The 25,199-nt window shown below is 34.9% G+C and overlaps 4 protein-coding genes across 6 annotated transcripts; all 4 read left to right on the top strand.

Moving 5' to 3' along the window:
* Positions 1-1,190: 1,190 nt before the first annotated feature.
* LOC130723192 (GDSL esterase/lipase At1g29670-like) lies at positions 1,191-4,147 on the top strand. The gene is made up of 5 exons (XM_057574152.1): positions 1,191-1,455; positions 2,427-2,551; positions 2,664-2,909; positions 3,081-3,336; positions 3,715-4,147. Exons 1-5 carry the CDS (start codon positions 1,212-1,214, stop codon positions 3,936-3,938), a joined length of 1,095 nt encoding a protein of 364 aa, XP_057430135.1. The 5' UTR covers positions 1,191-1,211; the 3' UTR covers positions 3,939-4,147.
* Positions 4,148-10,643: 6,496 nt separating this feature from the next.
* Positions 10,644-12,937, top strand: LOC130723194 (GDSL esterase/lipase At5g45670-like). Of its 2 annotated transcripts, none has more exons than XM_057574155.1 (5): positions 10,644-11,088; positions 11,376-11,500; positions 11,608-11,853; positions 12,130-12,165; positions 12,471-12,843. In XM_057574155.1, exons 1-5 carry the CDS (start codon positions 10,839-10,841, stop codon positions 12,603-12,605), a joined length of 792 nt encoding a protein of 263 aa, XP_057430138.1. In that variant the 5' UTR covers positions 10,644-10,838; the 3' UTR covers positions 12,606-12,843. The 2 variants fall into 2 exon arrangements, with proteins under 2 accessions (XP_057430138.1, XP_057430137.1); XM_057574154.1 differs by having other exon boundaries at positions 10,654-11,088; positions 12,130-12,358; positions 12,471-12,937.
* A 6,864-nt stretch (positions 12,938-19,801) lies between these two features.
* Positions 19,802-21,824, top strand: LOC130726276 (GDSL esterase/lipase At5g45670-like). The gene is made up of 5 exons (XM_057577522.1): positions 19,802-20,115; positions 20,214-20,338; positions 20,503-20,748; positions 20,876-21,110; positions 21,205-21,824. Exons 1-5 carry the CDS (start codon positions 19,863-19,865, stop codon positions 21,432-21,434), a joined length of 1,089 nt encoding a protein of 362 aa, XP_057433505.1. The 5' UTR covers positions 19,802-19,862; the 3' UTR covers positions 21,435-21,824.
* Positions 21,825-22,463: 639 nt separating this feature from the next.
* On the top strand, positions 22,464-25,082 carry LOC130726148 (GDSL esterase/lipase At1g29670-like). Of its 2 annotated transcripts, none has more exons than XM_057577378.1 (5): positions 22,464-22,941; positions 23,414-23,538; positions 23,815-24,060; positions 24,179-24,416; positions 24,502-25,082. In XM_057577378.1, exons 1-5 carry the CDS (start codon positions 22,692-22,694, stop codon positions 24,807-24,809), a joined length of 1,167 nt encoding a protein of 388 aa, XP_057433361.1. In that variant the 5' UTR covers positions 22,464-22,691; the 3' UTR covers positions 24,810-25,082. The 2 variants fall into 2 exon arrangements, with proteins under 2 accessions (XP_057433361.1, XP_057433362.1); XM_057577379.1 differs by having other exon boundaries at positions 22,466-22,941; positions 24,523-25,082.
* The last annotated feature ends 117 nt before the right edge of the window (positions 25,083-25,199 follow it).

Below are 25,199 nucleotides of genomic sequence, written 5' to 3' on the forward strand. Positions count from 1 at the left end.
ACTGCTATGATAATTCGTTAGTCGTTACACTATGTTCCTTGATTAATAGCAGAATGTAGTGAAGAATAGAGGAATAAGAGCCCTAACCCAGTGCTTAGAAAACACAAAGAAGGCAATTCCTTGGGGCAGAACAGCCTGAAAAAACACAATACAACAATGCATAAACTAGCTGGTCTAAAATAAGTTATTGTGCAAGGTGCTAGGTTACTATACTACTGGACAGGGAAAACAGATCCAAAATCCATTAAGGCCAGTAATATGAATGATGGTTGAAAATTGCACCAAATATGCCAACATATTAGGGTAATTTTCATTCAATATGGTATGAAGTGTTAATAGATACACACAGGCAGAGAGAAAACAAAATCACACCTGCAACCAGTTATGAAAGCCAGCAACTTCACCCTTTTGAAATCCGCACAAATACGGATCCAAATTAGGATGTCAATGCCTTAGAGTTTACCAAGTCTCTTCTTCAATCACTCATGAGTCATGCTCATGCATCACACCTAATAATAATTAATAAGGTGGACATACTTACTTCCAATAATTAATAAGGACAATAGTTTTGCTTTTGCAGGGGAGATCAAATGGAACAAATATTCATGTAATAGTTTTGAAGTAATACAATTGTTCTGATTAATAATTATGTATCATTGATTAAAAGCAGCCGTGCACAAGCAATTAAAGAGAGATAGGGATCATAAACTAAGACCATAATATACATTCATACATACTTGTATAAATTAATAATGCTGGAGAAATTACTGACTCAAATTCAAAGGTTTCATTCTCTCATAAATATCATAATTTGGATATAAATTCTCATAGTTACATACATTACCTGTACCTTGTGGTACTCACTACTCAGGTATCAGAATGCTGCAGTTAACTAAATTTGATGGGTTAACTATGTTGTAATAATTAAAGCCGGCAATTCCCATCACTGCAAAATGTCCAATTCCACATTAAAGAAAAGAGATGGTGTGGTGGTGATACATATTGTCAATGGATTTCACATTATGTGCCCCACGTGAATTTAATGCTAAAGCTGGTAATTTCCAAATATCCCCAACCGTGCATAAAAGCCAGACACATGCTGCAACATGGCTTATGATCTTTTCCTTCTACTATTTTACCTATATATAGTTGTGCTCATTTCACAAGTTCCTCACCACAATTTTTAGCTTCAAACATTTCTTCTTGTTTCAATGGCATATGGGGAGTTCATTATTGTGGTTTTGATTGTGTGCTTGTGGAGTATTACTACTACTGGGGTTGGAGCTGAACCACAAGTACCTTGCTTCTTTAGTTTCGGGGATTCTTTGGTGGATAACGGCAACAATAACCGCATTTCCTCTATAGCCAGAGCTGATTATCGGCCTTACGGGATTGACTTTCCTACTGGTCCAACTGGAAGGTTTTCCAATGGAAAAACTGCAGTTGATGTCATTGGTGAGATTCATTGCTTTAACTCAATCTATATATTATCTCTGAACTCTGAAGTTCAATTTGAGATTACATTCAAGAAGCTACTAATTTTTTCACCTTAATATAAGTTAATCAAAACATGCATGTATATATTGTTAATCAACTTAGTTAATGGACTAATGGTCTATAAATCATTACAAGTTAATGAGCAACCGGCAGCTCTTTATGCAGCGGTTGGGCTGAAGCGCCACAAAAACTGTACCTTTCGCGGCGGTTATTTCAGAGGTTCCTATAAACCGCCAGGAAAGGTAGTAACCACGACGGTTGTACATTTGCCGCAAAATGAAAATTACTGCAGACTGGACTAGAATGTACATATAACCGTCACAGTTTTCCTGTTTTCTTCTAGTGAATGACAATCATGATGCTAAATTAAATAAGACGATTTAGAAATTCCTACCAAAAAGTTATTTACAATTTACAAATTAAGGCAAAGCTTTAAGAAGCACGAATGTTTGTTATTGCATATCAGTGAAAAATAAAAACTAGAAGTGTGCATTTGGTACTACTAGTACTCTAGTTGAGTTACTCCACTTTATTTGTACGTGTACCCCTTTAATTCCAAGCACAGGTGTTTGTTTGGAAAAACAGTTTGGATTTAGCATGTAGTCTATTGGACTTTGAGCAAGAGCTAAATGATGGTGATGCAAGTAAAGAAAGAAAAAGCAGTACCAAGAAAAATTCACTTATACAGACTTTTCTTAACCAGAAATTATAATGATGATGTAGTAAAAGGTAAAAGAAATTATAAGGAGCAATATTGGCCAGCATGATAGATTGTTAGTTTTTGAAACACATTTCTTCCAAGTCAAGGGTTCAATTCAAGTAAGACGATGAAAGTAGATGCTATTATTGGTATCTTATAAAATAAACTTTTATGCAAGTATCAGATGAGTTTATAAAAATAGTTTACGACTTACCTATAAATTTAACAGGTGAGCTTTTGGGGTTCGACGGTTATATACCTCCCTATGCAACAGCTAGAGGTCAAGACATACTTATGGGAGTGAATTATGCTTCTGCAGCTGCTGGAATAAGAGAGGAAACTGGACAGCAACTGGTACCTAGTTTCCTTTTTTTGCTTGGAGTACACATAACTTTTTTTTTCATTTGGTAATCACATTCATAGGATTATTTTCTATAATTGTTTCATCTGCTTCTGTTTTGTATAGGGAGCACGTATTACTTTCAGAGGGCAAGTGCAAAATTACCAAAGGACAGTGTCCCAGTTGATAAATTTACTAGGAGATGAGAACACTACTGCAAATTACCTGAGCAAGTGTATTTATTCAATTGGAATGGGTAGTAATGATTATCTCAACAACTATTTCAAGCCTCTATTCTATTCCAGCAGCAGGAATTACACACCTAAACAGTATGCAAATGTCCTCATACAAGCATATGCTCAACAACTCAAGGTTAGTCTCCTGATCTCCGCCAATTTCCTGAGTGGTTTGTTGGTCCCACCAATAGGTTCTCAATTCGAAACCAGCACAACACTGAAAAGTCCTCTGTTCTCTCTGTTTTGCCATCTTCAATTAGCTTTTACAGCAAACTAGAAGGTCAATTGTTTTGTGTTTGTGATTCAGGTTCTGTATAACTATGGAGCGAGGAAAATGGTGTTATTTGGGATTGGTCCTATTGGTTGCAGCCCTAATGCATTGGCCCAGAGTGGTGGAGATGGAAGAACATGTGTGGCAAGAATCAATTCAGCAAATCAATTATTCAATAACGGTTTGAAATCTCTTGTTGATCAACTCAACAACCAGCTGCCTGATGCAAATTTCATCTATATAAACGCTTATGATATCTTCCAAGATATCATAAGCAACGCATCATCTTATGGTAATTATTTTCTGCCTTAAACATTTTGTGATTTGTCATGAAGTCAATTTCATGAATTTGGATTTACTACATTAGTAGTCGTCGGTTCTTGTAGTCACTGCAGTTAAGTTTTGCACTTCCAGAAGTTCAACTACCGAAAGTGAAGTTTTTTTTTCTTTCTTTCCAAAAGTGTACTTATTATAGTACGGAACCGTATTTTTTATACTTTTCCGAAAGTTGAACTTCCGGAACACAAAAAAAATTCACTTCCACAAGTTGAACTTCTGAAAGTGAAAATACTTTGAGTTTCCATAAGTACAAAACTTGACTGCAGAAACCAAGTGAGTCCATATCCAACTTTCATGCTCATTTTGTTCACTTGTGGTCTTACATTTTCAGGTTTCAGAGTTACAGATGCTGGGTGCTGTGGTACCGGAAGGAACAACGGGCAAATCACATGCCTGCCCCTACAAGCCCCATGCATGAACAGGGATGAATTCCTGTTTTGGGATGCATTTCATCCAACTGAGGCTGGCAACAGTGTTATTGGTGGGAGAGCTTACAGTGCCCAATATGAATCAGATGCTTACCCTTTTGATATCAGAAGCTTGGCTCAAATGTAAGAGGCTCTAGCTAGTATAGGCAATAAACTCTGCCACAATAATTATCTGTGGTTGTAAGTAATAATACTAGGTGAGAAAAATGCTTATCTGGGTCTGCAACCTATTGGAAACATTAATGTTGTGACTGCTATTGTGATAATTGGAAGTATGAGAATAATCGGAGATGAATTACATTTGTGGAAGTCACAACGAAATGATATATAGTGTCCATTTACTGGAAATGCATTAGCTATTCAATTAGTTAATGATCTGTTTTTACAAAAATGCATTTCACCATTTAGAATGATTATACTGAGCTTTGAATAGCAACAAAACAGATAATTAATAAATTGATTAACAAGTCCTGCTAATTCAATAGCTTGATATAACATGAACCCCTGCTTTATGCATCTTGTGGTGAAATATATAAATTAAAGTCATTTAGTTCTGGGCTGAGGCCCTCTACTTTATCAAAAAAAGAAGTCATCTTACAAAAAGATATATTTTCGTCGCAAATATCATCACTAATATAAAAATTGACAACTTCCTCGTCAAACTCGTCACTAATTCTAAAATAATTGTTAAAACTTGCATGTATTAGTGAGAAATTTAAAGATGGAAAAATGTTTGTCGCTCAAATAGATGAATTTTATGACATAAAATATCCCTGTATAAAACTCGTCACTAATTCCGTCTGTCTCTATGCCTGCTTCACTTGGTGACGGTCTCTATTATTCATTGAACAAAGACTTTGTGACATATTCAGATATTTCGTCGCAAAAGTTAAAAGGGTGAGGTGGAGTGTAAATTGCTTACAATATATAGTGTTATAGGAGCAAAGTTTAAGGTAGTGAACTGCAATTCACTTTCCTTGAAAACATATTTGAAGGGAAAATTGAAAAAGAGAAATTTGTCTATTTTTACTATTTTGATATAAGTAAAATTCATATTTCTACATTTTTATAAATTTACTATTTGTTTTTTTACAGAAAATATACTTTCAGACTCAGTTACTCAGGCATGGATGCAACGTCCAAAAAAAAAACAATTTTGGATACAATTCTAGTAGCGCAAAGCCAAGCCAAGCCATACATTATCTAAACTAAATTATGTGATGTAAGTAAATAATTTAATTGAGCATTTGTAAATATAAATAATAAATATATTATTATTTATCTAAAATTATTATACTTTAAATTATGAAAAAAAATACTGAAATAATTAGAATTGATCCGGATGAAAAGATAGAAACTCGTTAATTTAGCATTTAGGTTCTAACCCAACCTCTTCATGCATGATGTGACGATGATTTAACGATCTCCGTCAAATGTTGAATTTCTTAACTTTATCAATCTCCTTTAAATTCAATTGGACTCGTCTTGTTGGATTTGATTTATTTTAGGCATGTTCTCAAGATTTGATGAGGATGTGTGTTTCTTTGATCTGTAACAAGTGTATCCACATGTTTGAGAAATTGTAAGTTGTCCTTCTCTACAAATGTCTTTTTTTTGGAAACCAAACATGCTCCTGCACATTTACTTACCGCACAAGACCAATATTTTATTGTGAGGATGCGTGTTTCTTTTGTCAAACTTGAGTCTCAAGAACCCATGGCTTATTGGTTAGTTCAGCATCGGTTGATAGTTGTGTTATTTTTTTCATTGAGCTCATTCTTTTTTTTTTTTTTCTTTGTAACCGTTGAGAATTGAAGTGCAGAGTTGGAGTCACACATTGGTTAAGTTTGGGTGAGGAGAAGACTTTATAAGAGATGTGACCCATAAACCTAATGCCTTAAGGTTTTGGGTTAAAATGTGGCGTCGATATCTTTTGGTGTCTTGCTCTTCGACCCATTGGCTCCCCTGTCTCCCCCAACAAGTGGTATCAGAGCCGATGGTTGGTGTAGCCATGATTACGACTCCTTGTGTCGAAAGTCTTACTAGCGGTGTGGCTAGGCGGTGGGTTCCGTTGACGCGGTGAAGCGAACGACGGTGCAAGAGTGGATAAGCTTCCGCGGAGGGGGGTCATGATAATGTGGAGGTGACTCGCACTTGAGGGGGAGATTGTTGAGAATTCAAGTGCAGAGTTGGAGTCCCATATTGGTTAAGTTTGGGTGAGGAGAAGACTTTATAAGAGATGTGACCCATAAATCTAATGCCTTATGGTTTTGGGTTAAGATGTGGTGTCAATATCTCTTGGTGTCTTGCTCTTCGGCCCATGGACTCCCCTGTCTCCCCCAACAAGTGGTATCAGAGTCAATGGTTGGTGTAGCCATGGTTACGACTCCTTGTGTCGAAAGTCTTCCTAGCGGTGTGGCTTGCATCGAGTTCCGTTGACGCGGTGAAGCGAACGGCGGTGCAAGAGTGGATAAGCTTCCGCGGAGAGGGGTCATGATAATGTGGAGGTGACTCGCACTTGAGGGGGAGATTGTTGAGAATTCAAGTGCAGAGTTGGAGTCCCGCATTGGTTAAGTTTGGGTGAGGAGAAGACTTTATAAAAGATGTGGCCCATATGTTAGGAATAACACAGCTGAAGAAGTAAAATAAACCAAGAGCGCAATCAACAACACAAGAATATAACGTGGAAACTCCAATACCGGAGAAAAAACCACGGCCATTGTCAAAACCGACAACCAGAGAATAAACACTATGTGAAAATTGTTACAACACATAGACTTCACTCTCAACCACCCCATGACCCCAGTACACTCACACTCACCAAAGTAAATATTTGAACTACATCTCACAATGCTCTAAAACAAGAGCATAAGAGAAAAAGAAAACACAAATATAAACTTAAAGTGTTTTCAGGTGCTACATCTTTGGTGTTTTGGTGTGTTGAAACAAGGAGTCTGAGATCCCTATATATAGTCTTGGACCCTCCACCCCTCACTAATCTAAGCGATGTTGGACTTCTCCAAGATGCATAACTTGATCTTTTTTCTCCTTCATTAGCAATGTGAGACTTACATTGCAATCAACCCCAACATCATAAACCTAATGCCTTAAGGTTTTGCCGTTTTGGGTTAAGATATGGCGTCGATATCTCTTGGTGTCTTTCTTTTTTTTATAACACCATCCCTTATATACTATAGTAGTTTTTTCTCTTCAATCCACAAATATGAGACTTGTTTAGTTTGAACATCATGACCTATGCCAGAAATCACAAGATAGAAAAGCAAATTAGAGAATTTGAAGTATATGCAATCCCTAGCTAGCACTAGCAAACAGGCCAAATAAATATCTACCATGAAGGTTTGGTGCTTGCAGAGCCTGCTCCACTCTGCTTTCCATCATAATAATTCTTCCATACAATCAAACTTCCCACAAAACCTTCAGTTCGATCGATCTGAGAGATGGAGTTCTGAATAGTGCTGTTCAGCACATGGAAACCTAGATTGTGTGCCTCGTTTGGCTCTTGAATTACATTTGACCTGAACTCATTTAATTTCTCTGGATTTCTTTTCTGTGCTCAGACCTTCAGCAAATTAACAAAGAACCGCCCACGTGACTGGTGGAAAGGTGGTGGCCATGGCCATTTGCTCCAAAACGATTAAATCCATTCTGGAATCAGATCATTAATTAACTGCATGCAATGGCGGCTGTTCTATTAAAATTTGAAAAAAACTGCATTGACATTTGACATTAATGTCCATGTTTTGAATGAACCTCCACCAGTAATAGCCACAAGCCCGCAATAGCAGGCATAAACTTTGGATGTTCATATAGTGGCAGCTTTGAATCAAGTTGAGGATTAAATTGATTTTTCTCCTCCAATCTGACTTGGAAATAATCATCTAACCCATGTTAATATTACGCATTTATTTCTTTTCCTTATATCTCATCTAAACGTGGCTAAGTGTGTCAAATGGATGGATTGAGTGAATTTTTTGATAATGGTAATGGATGAGCCAAGAAAACCAATCATTAACCCCATTAAGAATTCACTAAAATCGCTTACAAAAAATCTAACTCATCCATAACCCATTTAATAAATCCATCTATTAAAATTTTTAATAGATTGAATATCCAATCTAATCCATCCATTAAAAAAACTCCTTCTTTTTCTTTTTCTCTCTCTCTCTGAACTGTCCTCTCTCTCCCTAGTCTCTTTTTTCTTCTCCCTCCCTCCCCACCCGACACGACATCAACTCGCGCACCTCAATAGGCCAGCCTCATGCCGACCAACCCGACCTGATGCCAACTTATCATGTATCCTAAAATCAGCTCTAGATCCTAAAATCGGCCTCAAACCCTTTCATTGGTTTTTTTTTTAGTTTTGAGGGTTGGCTTTGCCTTGCACTTTTGCCAATTGTTTAGCTTGTTGGGATTTTTTATCCCCCTTTATTGAATAAAATTCCTTATTTTTCTAAAAATTTGAAAAAACTATTGATCATTGTTGAGTTTACTCAGGTAAATAAAAGAATCCATTGTAATATTAGTAGAGTTTAAGAATCAATTAGGATAAAATTATAGTTGATAATACCTATTTTCAAAAGCTATAATATTTAAGATGATTTCATGCATTTTTCCAATAGAAAATGCGAATTCTCTCTTGGCTATATTTTTTCTTATGTTCCTAGCTAAATTACACTATTGTATATGTAATAATTTGATGAATTATAATACAATATTGAGTGAGCAAATTGTTCTCCAGACTTCCCAACTTTAAAGATAATTTAGTTTAATAGAATATGATCCACAAGCACAACAAAAACTCGAAAATAAAAAATCATCATTATTGATTATTTATGCTAATTGAGGAAAATAACAAGATAACAAACGATTGAATTTTTTTGCTTAGTGTCGAGGTCGTGGAACGCTTCACACAAATATGACAAAAAGCTTTCAAATTAAAGGCCCATTTTGGAGTTCACATTGTTGCTAAATTATGTTTTACTAGAAATAAAACAGTTCTGATTTTTTAGACCTCTGTCTATTTCATTTTTACATCTAGCATTTAATTTGACCGTAAAATAAATAAAAAATCTGGAAGAAACATAATTGAAATATATAGAAGATCGTATACAGGTGTATATATAGTTGGTTTTGTACATGTAGGGGGCTGGTTTGACTCAGTTTTGCCTACTTACAGATTTTGAATGTATTTTGGATTTTGGGTACCCATTTTCCTTTTTCTTTTGTTAATTCAAGTTGACTTATAAAAAAAAGTATTTTGTTTGGTGTAGATAAGAAAATATATATATATATATATATATATATATATATATTTATTAGATGGTCATACACTTGCGGAAGAAACATTAATGGAATAGTTAAAATATATTATCTCATTAATTCGTCGAAGTTTGTGTTCCTAATTAATTAATGCTGCCAAATTTGAATTCTGCCAAATTTGAATTTTGCTTTCTTTTTTAAATTTAAGGGATATACAGAATTTAAATTGATGAATGAAAGAATGTTGGCATATAAACATAATGAATGAAAATATTTATTTTGGTTCCCCCCCCCCCCCCCTCAATTTTAAATTTCTGGTAAGGAATTAAGAATGATGAGTAAGAGTAAGAAACAAATGAATAATATTTCAGATTTCTTCTTCTCCAATTCTGACAATTTTTTTATTTATAAGCAACCCAGTTCTAACCATTTTTTTAAGCAAATTGAATTAATGAAAGTATTGGTGTACTTCAAAACCCTCTAAACAAAGAGCAAAGAGAAATACAATCTCGAGTCAATAAACAATTGGGAACAATATCATATGATACGCCTCAAGCTATTATGATTCACTTTGAAATTTTGTTATGAGATTAATTATTTTTAGTTTTTTACTGAGTTCCCATTGCAAAATTTACAATACAAGTAAACAACCAATATAGCATTCCTTGATTTACTTATTTAAGTTCATTTTGTGATTGCCTTTGTTGATTCCCTTATTTAATTTGATTTTGTGATTTCAATTAAACTTGTTGAGTCTTGCGCATTCCTTGATACCAAATATATAATTTTTTTTGGTAAGATTTTGAATTCTTTTTCAATTTGATTCTTAGCAATAGCTGACTTCTATGAGATCGATCTCAAGGACTCACAAATCTTGCTTTTTCTTTTTATAAAAAAAAGCTCATATATAGGAATATGATCAAACTCACGTTTCCTTTCCTTGTAATAACAAAAAAAAACTCACATGTTTATGGCAAATTTTTATTTTATTCTTTCATCTTAATTAACTAACGAATTTTTTTAATGGAATTAAAAACAAATTAAGTTAAACGATATATGAGTCCAAAAATTTGAGTTATGAGTGGCTTGACTCTCCAACCCAACCCCATATATATGGTTTTTTTTTCAACTTATCCACCAACTCAACCTAATACGACTATACGAGACGCTATGGAGATTTTAAACCATATTACAAAGCGGGATAACCCATCCCACCATTTTTGTGTGGGTTGAAGGCGAGAAAGATCGACGGGTTGACTCACACATTACCCCCTTATCGGATATTTAGCTATAAAATAGCTGCCAATTTATCCTATTTGTAATTAGTGGCGGTGCTATGCATTTTCTACTGTACCGTAGAGAAAGTCAAAATCTTGAACAAAAAATGAAACAGTTCTGATTTTCGGATAACTTGCATGTTCTTTGTCTCCGTCATTTTTAGATCTGGAAGAAAATTGAAATATATAGATGGTGGGACAAAGATATTATATATTGAACTAGATGCCAATACAGTTGCCGAAGAAACATTATAGAACTAACTGAAATAGATGCTTAATTACGTCGAAGTTTGCAATCCTTTATTAATGCTGCCAAACTTGTAATCCTAGTTCACACTTCCATTTTGACAATTGAATTGGCAATTTGGCATTGCCCCCCGGTTTATAAATACAAGCCCCCATCCTCTCTTATTGTCACTCAAATACAATTGTTGAATTCCTTGATCGACCTTTTGCCTTGAGAGTGAGAAATGGCTTGTGAGATCAAAGCATGGTTGGTCCTCTCTCTTGTTCTCATGGTTGCCTGCATGCAACATAGTGTTCTTGGGAATTCCCAAGCTGTGCCTTGCCTTTTTGTCTTTGGGGACTCTTTGGCTGATAGCGGAAACAACAACAATCTCCCAACATTGTCAAAAGCAAATTTCTTGCCATATGGGATCGACTTCCCAACCGGCCCAACCGGAAGATATACCAATGGTCTAAATCCCATTGATAAATTAGGTAATATTCTCTATATGCCTAATTTGGATTTGAAAATTTCTTAAATTTAGGTAACTATGTCATTTGAGTTGTTCAATCGAGATCAATCAATTTAGATTTTACTGCTCATTTTTTATGAAATGTATATGAATCGATTGATAATCAAACAATTCAGATGTCTTGAATTAATACGTGAATGAAGGATATCCCTAACTGTAGGGAACACAAATATTCTCCTTCATATGTCTTCACTTCTCATTATTAATTAACATTATTTAACCATTAATTATCATAATAATATATTGCAGCCCAAATTTTGGGATTTGAGAAATTCATCCCACCTTTTGCAAACCTCAGTGGCTCAGACATACTCAAAGGTGTTAATTATGCATCCGGTTCAGCAGGAATTCGGCAGGAAACCGGAACCAATTTGGTATACATGCATTCACTATATACACATTAATTGTCCTTCTTTATATACTGTACAAGATTTACTTGTGTTTCAAGCAAGCCACTAAATTCATGCATGCAATTACGCAGGGTACAAATGTCAACATGGGATTACAATTGCAACATCATAGAACCATAGTTTCTCAAATTTCCACCAAACTTGGAGGGTTTCACAAAGCTGTAAACTACCTTACTCAATGCTTGTATTACGTGTACATAGGCACCAATGACTATGAACAAAATTATTTTCTTCCTGATTTATTCAACACAAGCCGCACGTACACCCCCGAGCAGTATGCCAAAGTTCTTACTCACCAGCTATCTCATTATTTAAAGGTACAATATCTTACAATTTTTTCTGACTCTTAGATTATCTATATTACGTAAGCTAAATATTAGATAAAATTATCCATCTTACGTGTCATTATAATATTTTGACATGTGTTGTCAATTAGAATTTTTTAAAACAAAACTGTTAAAATATTGTTGGGTCGCCTAAGCTATGATGATTTTAATACAAGTGAATTTTGCGTGATTTAGACAACTCGATTTCGTGGATAGTAACGATTTGTCGATTTACAATAATGAAATATTGTTTATGATCCATGACAGGCTCTTCATCATGTTGGGGCAAGAAAGACCGTGGTGGTGAGTTTGGATCGCTTAGGTTGCATTCCAAAGGTTTTTGTAAATGGATCTTGCATTGAAAAGCAAAATGCTGCCGCATTTCTTTTTAATGATCAACTCAAATCTTTAGTGGATCGATTCAATAAGAAAACCTTAAAAGGTTCCAAATTCATCTTTATAAATAGTACGGCCATAATCCACGACAAATCAAATGGTACTAAATTTTGACTTTCTCATACTTCATTCCACATTCTATTGGAATGCTTGAATTTCCAACTTCGAATATGGCGCATATATATGATAACATCATGTTTCTTAAATTTCAGGTTTCAAGTTTACTAATGCTCCTTGTTGCACAACAAATGAAAGGGGGAAATGTATTCTTAATGGAACTCCATGCCAAAATAGGACCGAGTATGTGTTTTGGGATGGAATTCATACTAGTGAAGCTGCAAACATAGTCACTGCAACAATTTCATATAGTACTTCAGATTCGGCCATCGCTCACCCAACAAATATCAAACACCTTGTTCATGATATCCTTAAATAAGTTCAGATAACTTGGGTTAAATATGTAGAAATGCATATTACGCAGGGTAGTCTTTGCCAGCTCCTTTGTTCTCGCATTTTTTGTTTGTTTGTTTTAGCTATAGTGTCTACTGTCTAGCCTCTTTTGATAAATGGATGAGGATTTGCATCGGTTTGATCTTTGTTGGGCTTCATAGGCTCGCTATCTTTTATGTATTTGATATTTGGTTGAGCACCTAGACTTGATTTTGGATTTTCTTTTTAATATATTGGGGAATGATGGTTGGTATTGGTAATTAGGTTTGTTTTCTTTTTAATGCTCCCTTGAGAGAGCTTTGTTCTCAAGAAATTGCTCTTCACAGTAAATTAATTTTTGTTTCAGAAAAAAATATGACCATATATTTATAGTATCTCTCTTAACAGTATTTTTAAGAAAAAAAATATGAATTATAGAATCCAAGATCAAATGTAATGGACTAGTTCTCGGTTTCGTATAGGGTGCATTATGTGCAAAGTCTTGCACCGGTGCATGAATGGTTTTTGGCCATAGAAACCGCATATTCTGTTAAGATCCCTTTAATTTTAAATTTATACTTAATTATAATTATTTTGATTTTTACATTAATGCCCTTGTCTCCTTCCTCTTGCTTTCCCTTGATGATGACGCTGCTCAGCCACTAAGCCGTCGTCGCCGACGACAGCCGTCCACCGTCACGCCACCGTGGGTATTTCCGGCCTACCTCCTTGCCACTGTCGGTTCCAAAAACAGTTCGAGTCAATAAATCGAAAATCGCAACCACTCTTCACCACCCACAACACCAACGTATTTGACAACTATGTCCAGATCTAAATTCCATAACCCTTTGCAGAAGAAGAAAACCCATAACCCTCTACAAAAGTTATTGCAATGAAAAACACTATTCAAGAGGAAAAGAGGGATAAATCATGAAACGAAATTCACAAGGTTGCTTCACTGTATATATACATACAATGATACAATTTGGGCAAAGTAAAATCAACAGGAGTAGCAGTGAGAAAATTGACAAATAGTTGAAAGAAGAAGGAGAGGGATGGGAGAGAAATAATTGAGAGGGTCGAAATTAAGGTCAATGAAGATGGCTCAATCACTGTGAATGGGTCTTGCGGCAGCGGAGGACAATAGCTCATTCCCTGTAAATCCCTATGAATGGGTCGATGAAGATCTTGGCGATTTCGGAGGTTGGTGATGATGGAAGAAGGTGGGAAATTGGTGGTGGTGGTGGTTCTCACCCAGATGTGCAACGTCCCTTGTCTCACCTTCTCTAAATTGGTGTCAGCGATGATGACGGAGATGAGATGTCGCAGTACTCGCCGTTGAGGAGGACGTCTTGCGGCGACGGCACGGCGACAGAAAAGTTCTGGCACGGAAGGGCCTTGCGGCGTGTTGTGCCATCAACGAGGAGAGGGAGAGAGAAAGGAGAAGATTGAAGGGCTGTTTTCGTAACTTTACTCTTTTTTTATTTTTTTTGGGTGCTCTTGCACCGTGCAAGACATTGAATGCAAGTGCACCCTATAAGCCACCCTAGTTCTCCTTTGACTTGAATGAACTAGCCCTGATTAAGGGTAACGCCAAAATTGATCAAACTATACTTTTTTTTCTCAAAGCAAAATGATTTATTCAATAGAAGAATAATAATGAATCAAACTGTTAATTAGGAGTGGCTTTCTCTAGGCTATGTTCATAAATGAAATATAAATCTTTAAAAAAAGGAGATGTTTTCACTCTTCACTAATACACTAAAAAAAAGTTCTAATTAACTTCAGAGTATTATTAGGTCCGGAGTGAATGGGTTTATTTGACTTTGGGCCTGGGCATTAGTCTTATTTGATACTGTTAGTTGATTTTTTGGGCTTGTTTGATGAGTTTGTTTTAATAATCGTGGAGACTAAAATTTTATTATTTGAGTTGGGCCTTTTTGGGCCAACTTTGTTTGGGCCTGTCTTCATGAAATTAGAATTATAATTTGAGCTTCATTTTCTTATGTTTTAGTGCATTGCTGTAGCACTCCCTGAGATTTAGTCTCACATGTTGTAAGTGCCGTTTGGCAACCCTTTGGGGCTTTAATTCCAAGTATCATTGACCAAAAAAAAAAAAAGCTTGTAAATAGATTTTTCCCTGAAAAGTTTAATTTCATCATTGGAAGAAGATTCTCCCTTTTGGATAATAAAAATAAGGATTCATTTTTCGTATCTTCCCTTTTATTGTTGTTGTTGGGTTATTTTTGAACGTAACACTTATACAATTTCAATATCCAGAACGCTTACGGCTTACCCAAAGATAGAAGGTTCAATCAATCCTCAAAGGCATATGCCCTATGTTTGAAATATTCTTCTCCTCATCAAGTACAATTCAGAAATTTATAAAAGGTTATAACATTTTTAAATATGCATGCTTTGTTAAGTAAAAGCACGTTTAGTTCTCTCTCTTAGTTTTCACTTAGTAAGAATAGCAAAATCATAGACCACCTTTTTATTCATTGTCTAAATTATATAAAAGTTTAATCATTCAGACTAATATTATCAAAAAAATTTATTTTATCATTATTGAATGGTATTTATAAACTAATTGCATTTAATGAAATTTATGAATTACTTTGCCTTTTGCATTCGAAAATTCACTGAGTATTTGAGTTAAATTCTTTTTACTTATTAACATTTAAATGTCATAAATATGAAATTTATAAAACATCTATTCTTTCATAGAAGACCGATATTCAAAATTCACAAAGTGATGAAGATAACCTTCATAGTACCAAACAGGGTGCCAATGATAATAGGATAAGCAAAGATAAGCAAAAGCTCACTCCTAGTTCTACATAGGAGTATCAGGAGATCTCCATTAATACTTAGAATATTACTCACAAACTGAGATGTTACTAGACAAGGAAGAATTTAAATCCTCGACATATGAAAATGTGAGAGTTAAACACAAAACATGTAACTAGTTGTGTCAATTGCCAATTTGCCATGAATATTGTTAGTTGTCATATGATCAAAATATTAAAAAAAATAATACTATGTTAGTGGAGTATTTATTGATTAATTTTTTTAATTTTTTTTAAAAAAAAATGTAGAACGGAGAGAAAGCACCTCCAGACTACCGGGTAGGGCGCCAGTGGCATACTGAGGAGGCCAGCAAAGACCCACTCTTAGAAGGAGCGTCGGAGGATTTTCCCGAGAAGGGTTGCCCACCAATTAAGATTTTACTGACCCCAAGGGATTTAACCCTCAACCTTTGGGAGGTGGAATCTAAACTCAGAACCTGAAACTAGTTGTGTCAACGGATGTTGGCATATTTTTAATGTTTTGATCTGAACCTATTAAAAAATATCGAATACTTCACGTTCATTTATTGACACAATGAATTGTTTTTTTGTATCCAAGTTGAGCATCAAATTGATTAATTTCCCGTAAGTTGAAATTTCATGAGGCCTGCTGTCACCCATATTAAATTCTTAATTCTTCGATAATCACATCAAAATCTCACTGCATTTAAAAATAGAGAGATCTCATCGTATCTCCTTGGTGATCAATTCTATAATGGCTAGAGAAAAGTCTGTACCTTTTGCTAAATAGAAAATGTAAAACGTTTTGCGCTAGCTATTTTGGTGTTCGTTGTTGCTAATTTTTTTTTTACCAAAAACAATACAGTTTAAATATTTGGACCCATGCACGTTTCTTTCTCTGTTTCTGTCGATTTTAGATCTGGAAGAAACATATATAATTGAAAATTGAAAATTGAAATACATAGATGCTCGTATATAGGTGGAAGGATAATATTATTGAAATCGATGCTCTTAAACATGCGGAAGAAACATTATTTAGCTCGTTGAAATAGATACTCTAGTTAATTTCTTCAAAGTTTGTGCTCTAAATTAATGTTGTTGAACTTGTGATCCGTCACTTCATTTTGACATTTTAATTTGGCCCTGTCTCCCCCCCACCTTATAAATAAATTCACCCATCCTCGCTTAAGGCAATAATCAATTAGGTTAGGACTAATCATAAATGATTTGGTATTGGGTTAAGTAAGTTTTTTGTCCTTGTATAATGGGTGACGTTTGAATATTGTCCCTTGTCGGAGCAAAGTTTGAATATACTTCTACTTCTCAATTCCTCGCCATAAGTGATGGTCCAGTAACTTTGCCACATGTCTTCACCGGTTCTATGTGGCGCGCCTCCACGTGTCAAATGAAGTCTATGTGCGATTATATATTGATGATTCTTTCTAGAAATCTATGAAGAAGATGAAGAGCTCTTCAAGAAGATGAGAGAGAGGTGGGAGATTAAGGGGTTTTATGTTTATTTGTTATTTTATTTAATAAATTTCAATTATTATTATACAAGTGGAATTAAAATTTTAATTAAAATTTATTTTTGAAATGGGGCAACAGAGCGAACACAGTCGAGGTGGGGGGGGGGGGGGTGGTTCAAGGTAGGAGTGAACAAGGGATGTTGAACACAGGCAAGGTTGAGCGAGGGTTTAGCTGGGGATGAGGGTGGAGGTTGAGTGAGCGTTTAGATTCAAGTTCAGGTTCAGAGGAATTGAGAACGGTTAATAAAGGTTGAAAGGGAATGAAATTTTACAGAAATAGAAAGGGTCGAGTGCGAGGGATGAGATTAAAAGGGAATGAAATTATAGGGAAATAAAAATGGTTGAAACTTTAGGAATGAAATTTTACATTAGGTGGGATACTGAAGAAGCTCTTGGCGGCGGCGGCAACCGCTGCAAAAGGGAAAACAAAAAACAAAAGGAAGATTTTAGGAGCAGTTAATAAACCGCCGCAAAAGGAAATTAAAATAACAAAAAAGAGAACTTAGCACGGTTGAAACCGCCGCAGGAGGTAAAATGAAGAAAACAAAAATAGGAACTTGGGGCGTTTGGGAAACTTCCGCAGAAAAAAATGAAAAAAAGGACTTTGCGGGGCGGCTTCAACCGCCGGAGAAGAAAAATTAAATAAAATGAAAACTCCCACTAATCATTGCAGAATTCCTTACAACAGCCGTGAGAAGTAATCCATCTGTGGAGGTTTGTAATTACCGTTGTTGTTCCCTTTTGGCTTCCATAGGTCATTTCCTTGGTTTTACCTCTCGTAGTGGTCGACCTTGCTTTTAATAAAGAGGAGCAGGGCCTAAGATCCTTCTGTCGACGGATGCTCCTATTATACTCGTGGTCTTTGAAGGATAAGAACTAATTATGTAGCATCTATATAAAGAACTCAAGTATTATTGTCTACATTATTAATCTGATCCCTTATCGGAAACTACCTGTAATAACGAACTTGTAAAAATCTATTTTAGAAATAGAATAAATAGATATATTAATTATCTTTATATAGAGAATAGACAACCACAATATAGAATATATACAATATAAAAAAAGAAAAAAAAAAACAGAGTGGATCTTATTCAAATGTAATCTTTAATTAACCAATTCTATGCTTTAATATAATAACCAAGGTAGGAGTGAACAAGGGATGTTGAACACAGGCAAGGTTGAGCGAGGGTTTAGCTGGGGATGAGGGTGGAGGTTGAGTGAGCGTTTAGATTCAAGTTCAGGTTCAGAGGAATTGAGAATGATTAATAAAGGTTGAAAGGGAATGAAATTTTACAGAAATAGAAAGGGTCGAGTGCGAGGGATGAGATTAAAAGGGAATGAAATTATAGGGAAATAAAAATGGTTGAAACTTTAGGAATGAAATTTTACATTAGGTGGGATACTGAAGAAGCTCTTGGCGGCGGCGGCAACCGCTGCAAAAGGGAAAACAAAAAACAAAAGGAAGATTTTAGGAGCAGTTAATAAACCGCCGCAAAAGGAAATTAAAATAACAAAAAAGAGAACTTAGCACTGTTGAAACCGTCGCAGGAGGTAAAATGAAGTAAACAAAAATAGGAACTTGGGGCGTTTGGGAAACTTCCGCAGAAAAAAATGAAAAAAAGGACTTTGGGGGCGGCTTCAACCGCCGGAGAAGAAAAATTAAATAAAATGAAAACTCCCACTAATCATTGCAGAATTCCTTACAACAGCCGTGAGAAGTAATCCATCTGTGGAGGTTTGTAATTACCGTTGTTGTTCCCTTTTAGCTTCCATAGGTCATTTCCTTGTAGGGATGACAATGAGTCTCGGACCCATAGGGTACCCGCAAAAAACACTCACTATGGGTAGGGTAAAAACCGCTAGATGGGTATGGAGTTGGGTATGGGTAATTACCCGCAAAAAGTATTGGGTATGGGTGCGGGTATGGGTACTATAGTACCCAACCCGCCGCATACCCGCACACTTATTATTATTATTATTATTATTATTATTATTATTATTATTATTATTATTATTATTATTATTTTTATTATTATTATTATTATTATTATTATTATTATTATTATTATTATTATTATTATTATTATTATATGAACAAACTAACTTAAGCTATAGCTTTCAAATTTACTACTTATTTTAAAAAATAGGTGACTATTTAAAGTATTCATAATCATTGCTAATTTACTCACACTTATTTTTAAAATTAGCAAGTTAATAACCTACAACTTTAGGACTATATTATAAATCTAAAATAAAAAATTAAGTTATATCTTTCTTGCTTATTCGTTCTAAAAAAGTATATTCTTAGTTGAATGATTTTAGACAAATTAACCAAGCTTTCAACGCCCATGTTAAACATTTTTTGTGCTATTTGGTCTTCATTGTTTCTAATTTTTTTTACAACATGCATGCACGTTTCTTTCTCAGGTCTGATATTTGAACCCATGTATGCACGTTTCTTTCTCAGTATATCTGTCAATTTTAGATCTGGAAGCTAAGAAACATAGTTAGTAATTGAAAAATATAGATTATCCTCGTTTATGTACAGGTGAAAAGAAAAGAAAAATTATTGAAACATTAACATTGAATTAATTGAAATAGATGCTCTCATTAAATATGTCGAAGTTTGCGATCCTTAATTAATGCTGACAAACTATAGTGGTAATTATATTTTTTATTGCCAAACTTGTGATCAAGATCACTTCATTTTCACAATTTATTTTTGGCCTTGTCCCCCTCGACCACCCTATAAATACATGCATCCTCCTCGCTTATTGTCACTCACTTACTCATACACTTAGCTTGTTCTTGTTGTATCTATTGTGAGAGAGAAATGGCTTTTGAGAGTAAATCATGGTTGGTTCTCTCTCTTGCTGTTCTCATGGTTGCAAGTTGCATGCAACAAAGTGTCCTTGGGGCTTCCCAAGTTCCTTGCCTTTTTGTGTTTGGGAACTCTCTCTCTGATAGTGGAAACAACAACAACCTTAATACATCTGCAAAAGCTAATTTCTTGCCATATGGTATTGACTTCCCAACCGGCCCAACAGGCAGATATAGCAACGGATTAAATCCCATTGACAAATTAGGTAATTAACATTCATGTCACTTCTTATCTTTATTATTATTTTTCACAATATCCAAACTCTATATATATAACATTAATTTACCATTAACAATGTTGCAGCCCAAATTTTGGGATTTGAGCATTTCGTTCCGCCGTTTGCAAACCTTACTGGCTCAGACATACTTAAAGGTGTTGATTATGCATCCGGTTCAGCTGGAATTCGCAAGGAGAGCGGCAAACAATTGGTACACATTGTTTGGGCATGTCAATTATATATATATATATATATATATATATATATATATATATATACCCGTTAATAATCTATTATTTGTGTATGTATGTTCAATTAGCTTTTTCGTATTGCGAGGAATATTTGTGTTTCATGCAAGCCGCTAAATTTATGCAGGGTCAGAATATTGACGTTGGATTACAATTAACTCATCACAGACTCATAGTTTCTAAAATTGCCCACAAACTTGGAAGTTTAGACAACGCTGTGAACTACCTTAAGAAGTGCTTGTATTACGTGAATATAGGCACCAATGATTATGAACAAAATTACTTCCTTCCCGATATATTCAATACAAGCCACATTTATACCCCTCAGCAGTATTCTAAAGTTCTTATTCACCAGCTAAATCACTATCTACAGGTATATATATATAAATTTGACATCATCATGAAAGGCATATATATGTGATTTCTTGATATATAATATTTACAAATATTTATTATATATAATGTTGAAAAAGTAATTGTTTACGCTCGATCCATGACAGACTCTGCATCATTTTGGGGCAAGAAAGACCATTATGGTTGGAATGGATCGCTTAGGTTGCATTCCAAAGGCTCGTCTGACAAATAATGGATCTTGCATTGAAAAGGAGAATGTTGCCGCATTCCTTTTCAATGATCAGCTTAAAGCTCTTGTGGATCGTTACAACCACAAAATCTTACCTGATTCCAAATTCATCTTCATCAATAGCACAGCCATAATCCATGACCAATCACACGGTACAAATTAATTAAGTACTTTCTAATTAATACTTCGATTCATGATCACATTCACTTGAATTGAATGCGCCTAATTAACTTTGATCAATTTCAGGTTTCACGATTACTGATGCTGCTTGTTGCCAATTAAACACTACAAGAGGAGTTTGTCTTCCTAATCTAACACCATGCCAAAATAGGAGTCAGTATAAGTTCTGGGATGGAATTCACACAACCGAAGCTGCAAACATACTCACTGCAACAGTTTCATATAGTACTTCGGACCCAAACATCGCTCACCCAATGAATATCCAAAAACTTCTTTCATCAAACTCCATAAATTAATTAGTTCAGGGTGTTCTTAAATAAGTAGTTCAAATAATTCAGTATGCATGCATGGTCATTCTCATATTCCAATCAGAATAAGTTCAAGGTCTTTGGTGCTTGTTCCTTTGTTTGTGTGTTCCTAGTCGGTACCTTCTTTCAATAAATGGATGAGGATTTGCTTGGTTCAATCATTTCCTGGATATTTAAGTTTTGGGGGGCTTCATTTATATAGCTTTAGGGCTAGCTATTTTTGATGTATTTGATACCAGGATTTTGTTGAGCACCTCGTCTTGATTTTGGATCTTCGGCATTAGTATGTAAGGGGTTTTCTGTTCCTCCACTCACTTGAGAGAGTTATGTTCTCATGCAAATTTGATCTTTATAATAAATTGATTTTTGTTTCCAAAACATATGATCATCATATACCAACTAAAAGGACATCTTTGTCATTATACTATTTATTAAAGATGAATTACGGCACACACATATCAAATGTAATGGACTCGTTCTCCTTCCATATGAATTAACTTGCTTAATTGCTTTGAGCTATTAAGAATGGTCTAATAAGAATTAAGTTTGGACTTTCATTTGAAGTACTTTCATCATATTATAGAAGTTAAAATCTTAATCTTAAAAAATAAAATAATCTATGAATATACATGCTAGATACATGAATGTCAAATTTTAATAAAAAGGTCCCTAAAAATTTACGTTCTTAGGAATGATTATATATTTATTATTTTTAATATGTACGTCCTTACTCAAGAGCCTGTTTAGACTTGAAGCGTGAAAAATGCACCGACCTACATATCATTTACTTTAATTGTTTTTCTTATTAAAAGAATTGGGTTCAGTAAATATGGAACTCATTCGGGTTATTGAGGTTTTGATGTCACGTTAACTAACCAATTATCTAAAAACTAAAGTAGAGTTTTTCAATCATTAGATCTCACACGTGTCACATTAATAATTAATTCTATATTATTATTTCTCACACGTGTAACGTAGATCAGGCAAGGACAAATGGTAAAGTGGTCGGAAGTGAAACTCCAGCAAGAAGTAAAACTGTGTTATTTCCTAAATCTGATGGATGTTACGCCGTCCAGAAACGTTGTCAAAACCTCAAATCAATCATTAGATTCTCTTGCTATTCACTGACCTATAAATTAAATGATTGCCACCAAAACTGGTGAGGATAAGGTGTATCTCTTCAGCAGAACAGAGATGGTTCTTTGAAGTGGTTAGGTTCTGCTTCATTAGTTTCTCTGCATAGAGATGGGTTTTGAGACCAAGGCATGGTTAGTTTTGCCTCTTCTTTTCTTGCTTGCAAACTGTTTGCAAAAATGCGTCACTGGAAAATCTCAAGTTCCTTGCCTTTTTATCTTCGGGGACTCTTTGTCTGATAGTGGAAACAACAATGACCTTCCAACCACTGCAAAATCTAATTACAATCCATATGGGATCGACTTCCCAACTGGCCCAACTGGAAGATTCACCAATGGCCGGACCACAATTGACATAATTAGTAACACTTCCTTAAACTCTAATCTCTTTTTTTTTTCTTCTTAAAACTGCATTTAACTAACAAAACTGTATAGAATAGATTGGCAATAAGTACTGTATTTAATATTTATTTCTCATTAAGAATTTTGGGGGTCAAATTTGTGAGTTGGGAATTTGGGATGACTTCTATTGAAGTGTATGGATTGATAGAAATGAATTCTCTTCCTTTGTATTGATTAGATTTAACTATATATACAAGTGGGGTGTACATGAGTTAAAATAGCTGAAAAACAAACTCTAACTTACTCAGTTTAGAATAACTGAATCCTAACTAGCTGAACTACCAAGTCTAACTACTAGTATTTAACTAACTACTCAGTATCTAATACCTTCTGATAACTCAGAAATTTATATATAGTTCTGAAAGATTAAATGCTATATTCATTAAACCAAGTAACTTTTATTCAGCTCAGACTAAAGTTATATCATTGCAGCTCAACTTCTCGGATTTGAGGATTTCATCCCACCCTTTGCAAACACTAGTGGTTCAGACATACTTAAAGGTGTGAACTATGCATCTGGGTCAGCTGGAATTCGTAATGAGAGTGGCACGCATTTGGTATGAATCAAAGAGCCTTTTTCTTTCTTTACTTGTAGCATGTTTGGAAACTGATTGCATTTTCATGTGTAAGTAAGAATCAATTTTGAATAGTGTCAAGTGGTTAGTGAGGAGAAACTAGTAGCTTTTGTGTGGTAGAGTTGATTTTGAGTGAATTAAACGCATATCCAAACATGCTATTTTTCATCTAAATCTTAAATTGGTTTTTGGTAGATGGCTAGAGGATTTGTGTTACAATGTCCATGCATACCACTGAACTAGCTCTATGCAATGCAGGGTGTTTGCATCAGCTTGGGATCACAGTTAACAAATCACAAAGTCATAGTTTCTCAAATTGCCACAAGATTCGGAAATCGTGAAAACGCTCAACAATACCTTAACAGGTGCTTGTATTATGTGAGCATAGGCAGCAATGATTACATAAACAATTACTTCCTGCCCCAATTCTACCCAACAAGCAGCATTTATAGTCCTGAGCAGTATGCAGAAGCTCTGATTGAAGAGTTATCTTTGAATTTACTGGTATCCATTAAAAACTTCTCTACATTTCACTTTTCTCACAACATGATTAGGATAATATGTTACCCCATTTATGATATGAAGGTTTAATTAACAGGGCAAGTTGATTTTTTGTGGGCAGGATCTACATGACATTGGAGCAAGAAAATATGTGTTGGTTGGGTTGGGCCGTTTAGGCTGCACTCCAAAAGCAATCTATACAACCGGAAACGGGTCTTGCGCTGAAGAGGAGAATGCTGCTGCAGTCATTTTTAATGCCAAACTTAAATCTCTTGTGGAACTTTTCAATAACAAGTTATCTACTATTTCCAAGTTCATCTTCATAAACAGTACATCCATTGACCGAGAGAATTCACTTGGTAATAGTCTTGGTTTCTTAATTATATACTTAACTTCAATTCACATCTCTACATTGAAAACAATTGGTTGTTACAATACATATAGTCATGGCATGGATGATCTCAGTCTCAGGTATTTCGGTGACTGATGCTGCTTGCTGCAGAACAACGTTGCATGGAGAGTGTATTCCTGATGAAAGGCCATGCTATAATAGGAATGAATATGTGTTTTGGGATGATTTTCATCCCACAGAGGCTTGGAACCTACACACTGCGATGAAGTCTTATGATACTTCTTCTAATCAAGCCTTCACTCACCCATTGGATATCAAGAACCTTGTTCTTGAGAAAGATCTTAAGAAAGAATCGGAGTTCATAAATGGGATCACATCACAGCTCAGTGCTCCTGCATAATTAAGTTCATGTTATCATGTAGATCATTCATGTGAAGCTGAATAGTTTATTCATTGAATAAGTTGAGTAATAACCTGCCACTAGGGGTAAGTCAGGCCAGACTTTGGTTAAATAGGGCTGATCTATATAAAAAAATTCAATAACCGAGTCTGGTATGTTCCTTATTATAGACTTTCTTTTAGGCCTAAGTCTAATCTTTTTGAAAGTCCGGAGTCCGGCTGATAACCTATTTTATATAAGACATTCGAATGGATTGTCAAATTAATTTTTAAACATGTAAACGAACTTATAGGCTAATGTGTTAAAATATATTATAATCATTTTATCGTCCAAGTCCAAGTAAATAAGTCATCATTTTATTTCTAAAGAGATTGATATGGTTAAGTCATT

The sequence above is a fragment of the Lotus japonicus genome, chromosome 6, assembly GCF_012489685.1.
Source record: "Lotus japonicus ecotype B-129 chromosome 6, LjGifu_v1.2".
Classification (NCBI taxonomy): Eukaryota; Viridiplantae; Streptophyta; class Magnoliopsida; order Fabales; family Fabaceae; genus Lotus; species Lotus japonicus.

What these genes read in the sequence shown, in the direction of transcription:
- LOC130723192 (XM_057574152.1), top strand. Translation starts at nt 1,212, where the DNA reads ATGGCATATGGGGAGTTCATTATTGTGGTTTTGATTGTGTGCTTGTGG. An exon ending in AACTGCAGTTGATGTCATTG is followed by an intron (nt 1,456 to 2,426) that starts GTGAGATTCATT and finishes TAAATTTAACAG; the next exon opens with GTGAGCTTTTGGGGTTCGAC. An exon ending in CATATGCTCAACAACTCAAG is followed by an intron (nt 2,910 to 3,080) that starts GTTAGTCTCCTG and finishes TTTGTGATTCAG; the next exon opens with GTTCTGTATAACTATGGAGC.
- LOC130723194 (XM_057574154.1), top strand. Translation starts at nt 10,839, where the DNA reads ATGGCTTGTGAGATCAAAGCATGGTTGGTCCTCTCTCTTGTTCTCATG. An exon ending in AAATCCCATTGATAAATTAG is followed by an intron (nt 11,089 to 11,375) that starts GTAATATTCTCT and finishes AATATATTGCAG; the next exon opens with CCCAAATTTTGGGATTTGAG. An exon ending in AGCTATCTCATTATTTAAAG is followed by an intron (nt 11,854 to 12,129) that starts GTACAATATCTT and finishes GATCCATGACAG; the next exon opens with GCTCTTCATCATGTTGGGGC.
- LOC130726276 (XM_057577522.1), top strand. Translation starts at nt 19,863, where the DNA reads ATGGCTTTTGAGAGTAAATCATGGTTGGTTCTCTCTCTTGCTGTTCTC. An exon ending in AAATCCCATTGACAAATTAG is followed by an intron (nt 20,116 to 20,213) that starts GTAATTAACATT and finishes ACAATGTTGCAG; the next exon opens with CCCAAATTTTGGGATTTGAG. An exon ending in AATCCATGACCAATCACACG is followed by an intron (nt 21,111 to 21,204) that starts GTACAAATTAAT and finishes GATCAATTTCAG; the next exon opens with GTTTCACGATTACTGATGCT.
- LOC130726148 (XM_057577378.1), top strand. Translation starts at nt 22,692, where the DNA reads ATGGGTTTTGAGACCAAGGCATGGTTAGTTTTGCCTCTTCTTTTCTTG. An exon ending in ATGAGAGTGGCACGCATTTG is followed by an intron (nt 23,539 to 23,814) that starts GTATGAATCAAA and finishes TATGCAATGCAG; the next exon opens with GGTGTTTGCATCAGCTTGGG. An exon ending in AGTTATCTTTGAATTTACTG is followed by an intron (nt 24,061 to 24,178) that starts GTATCCATTAAA and finishes TTTTGTGGGCAG; the next exon opens with GATCTACATGACATTGGAGC.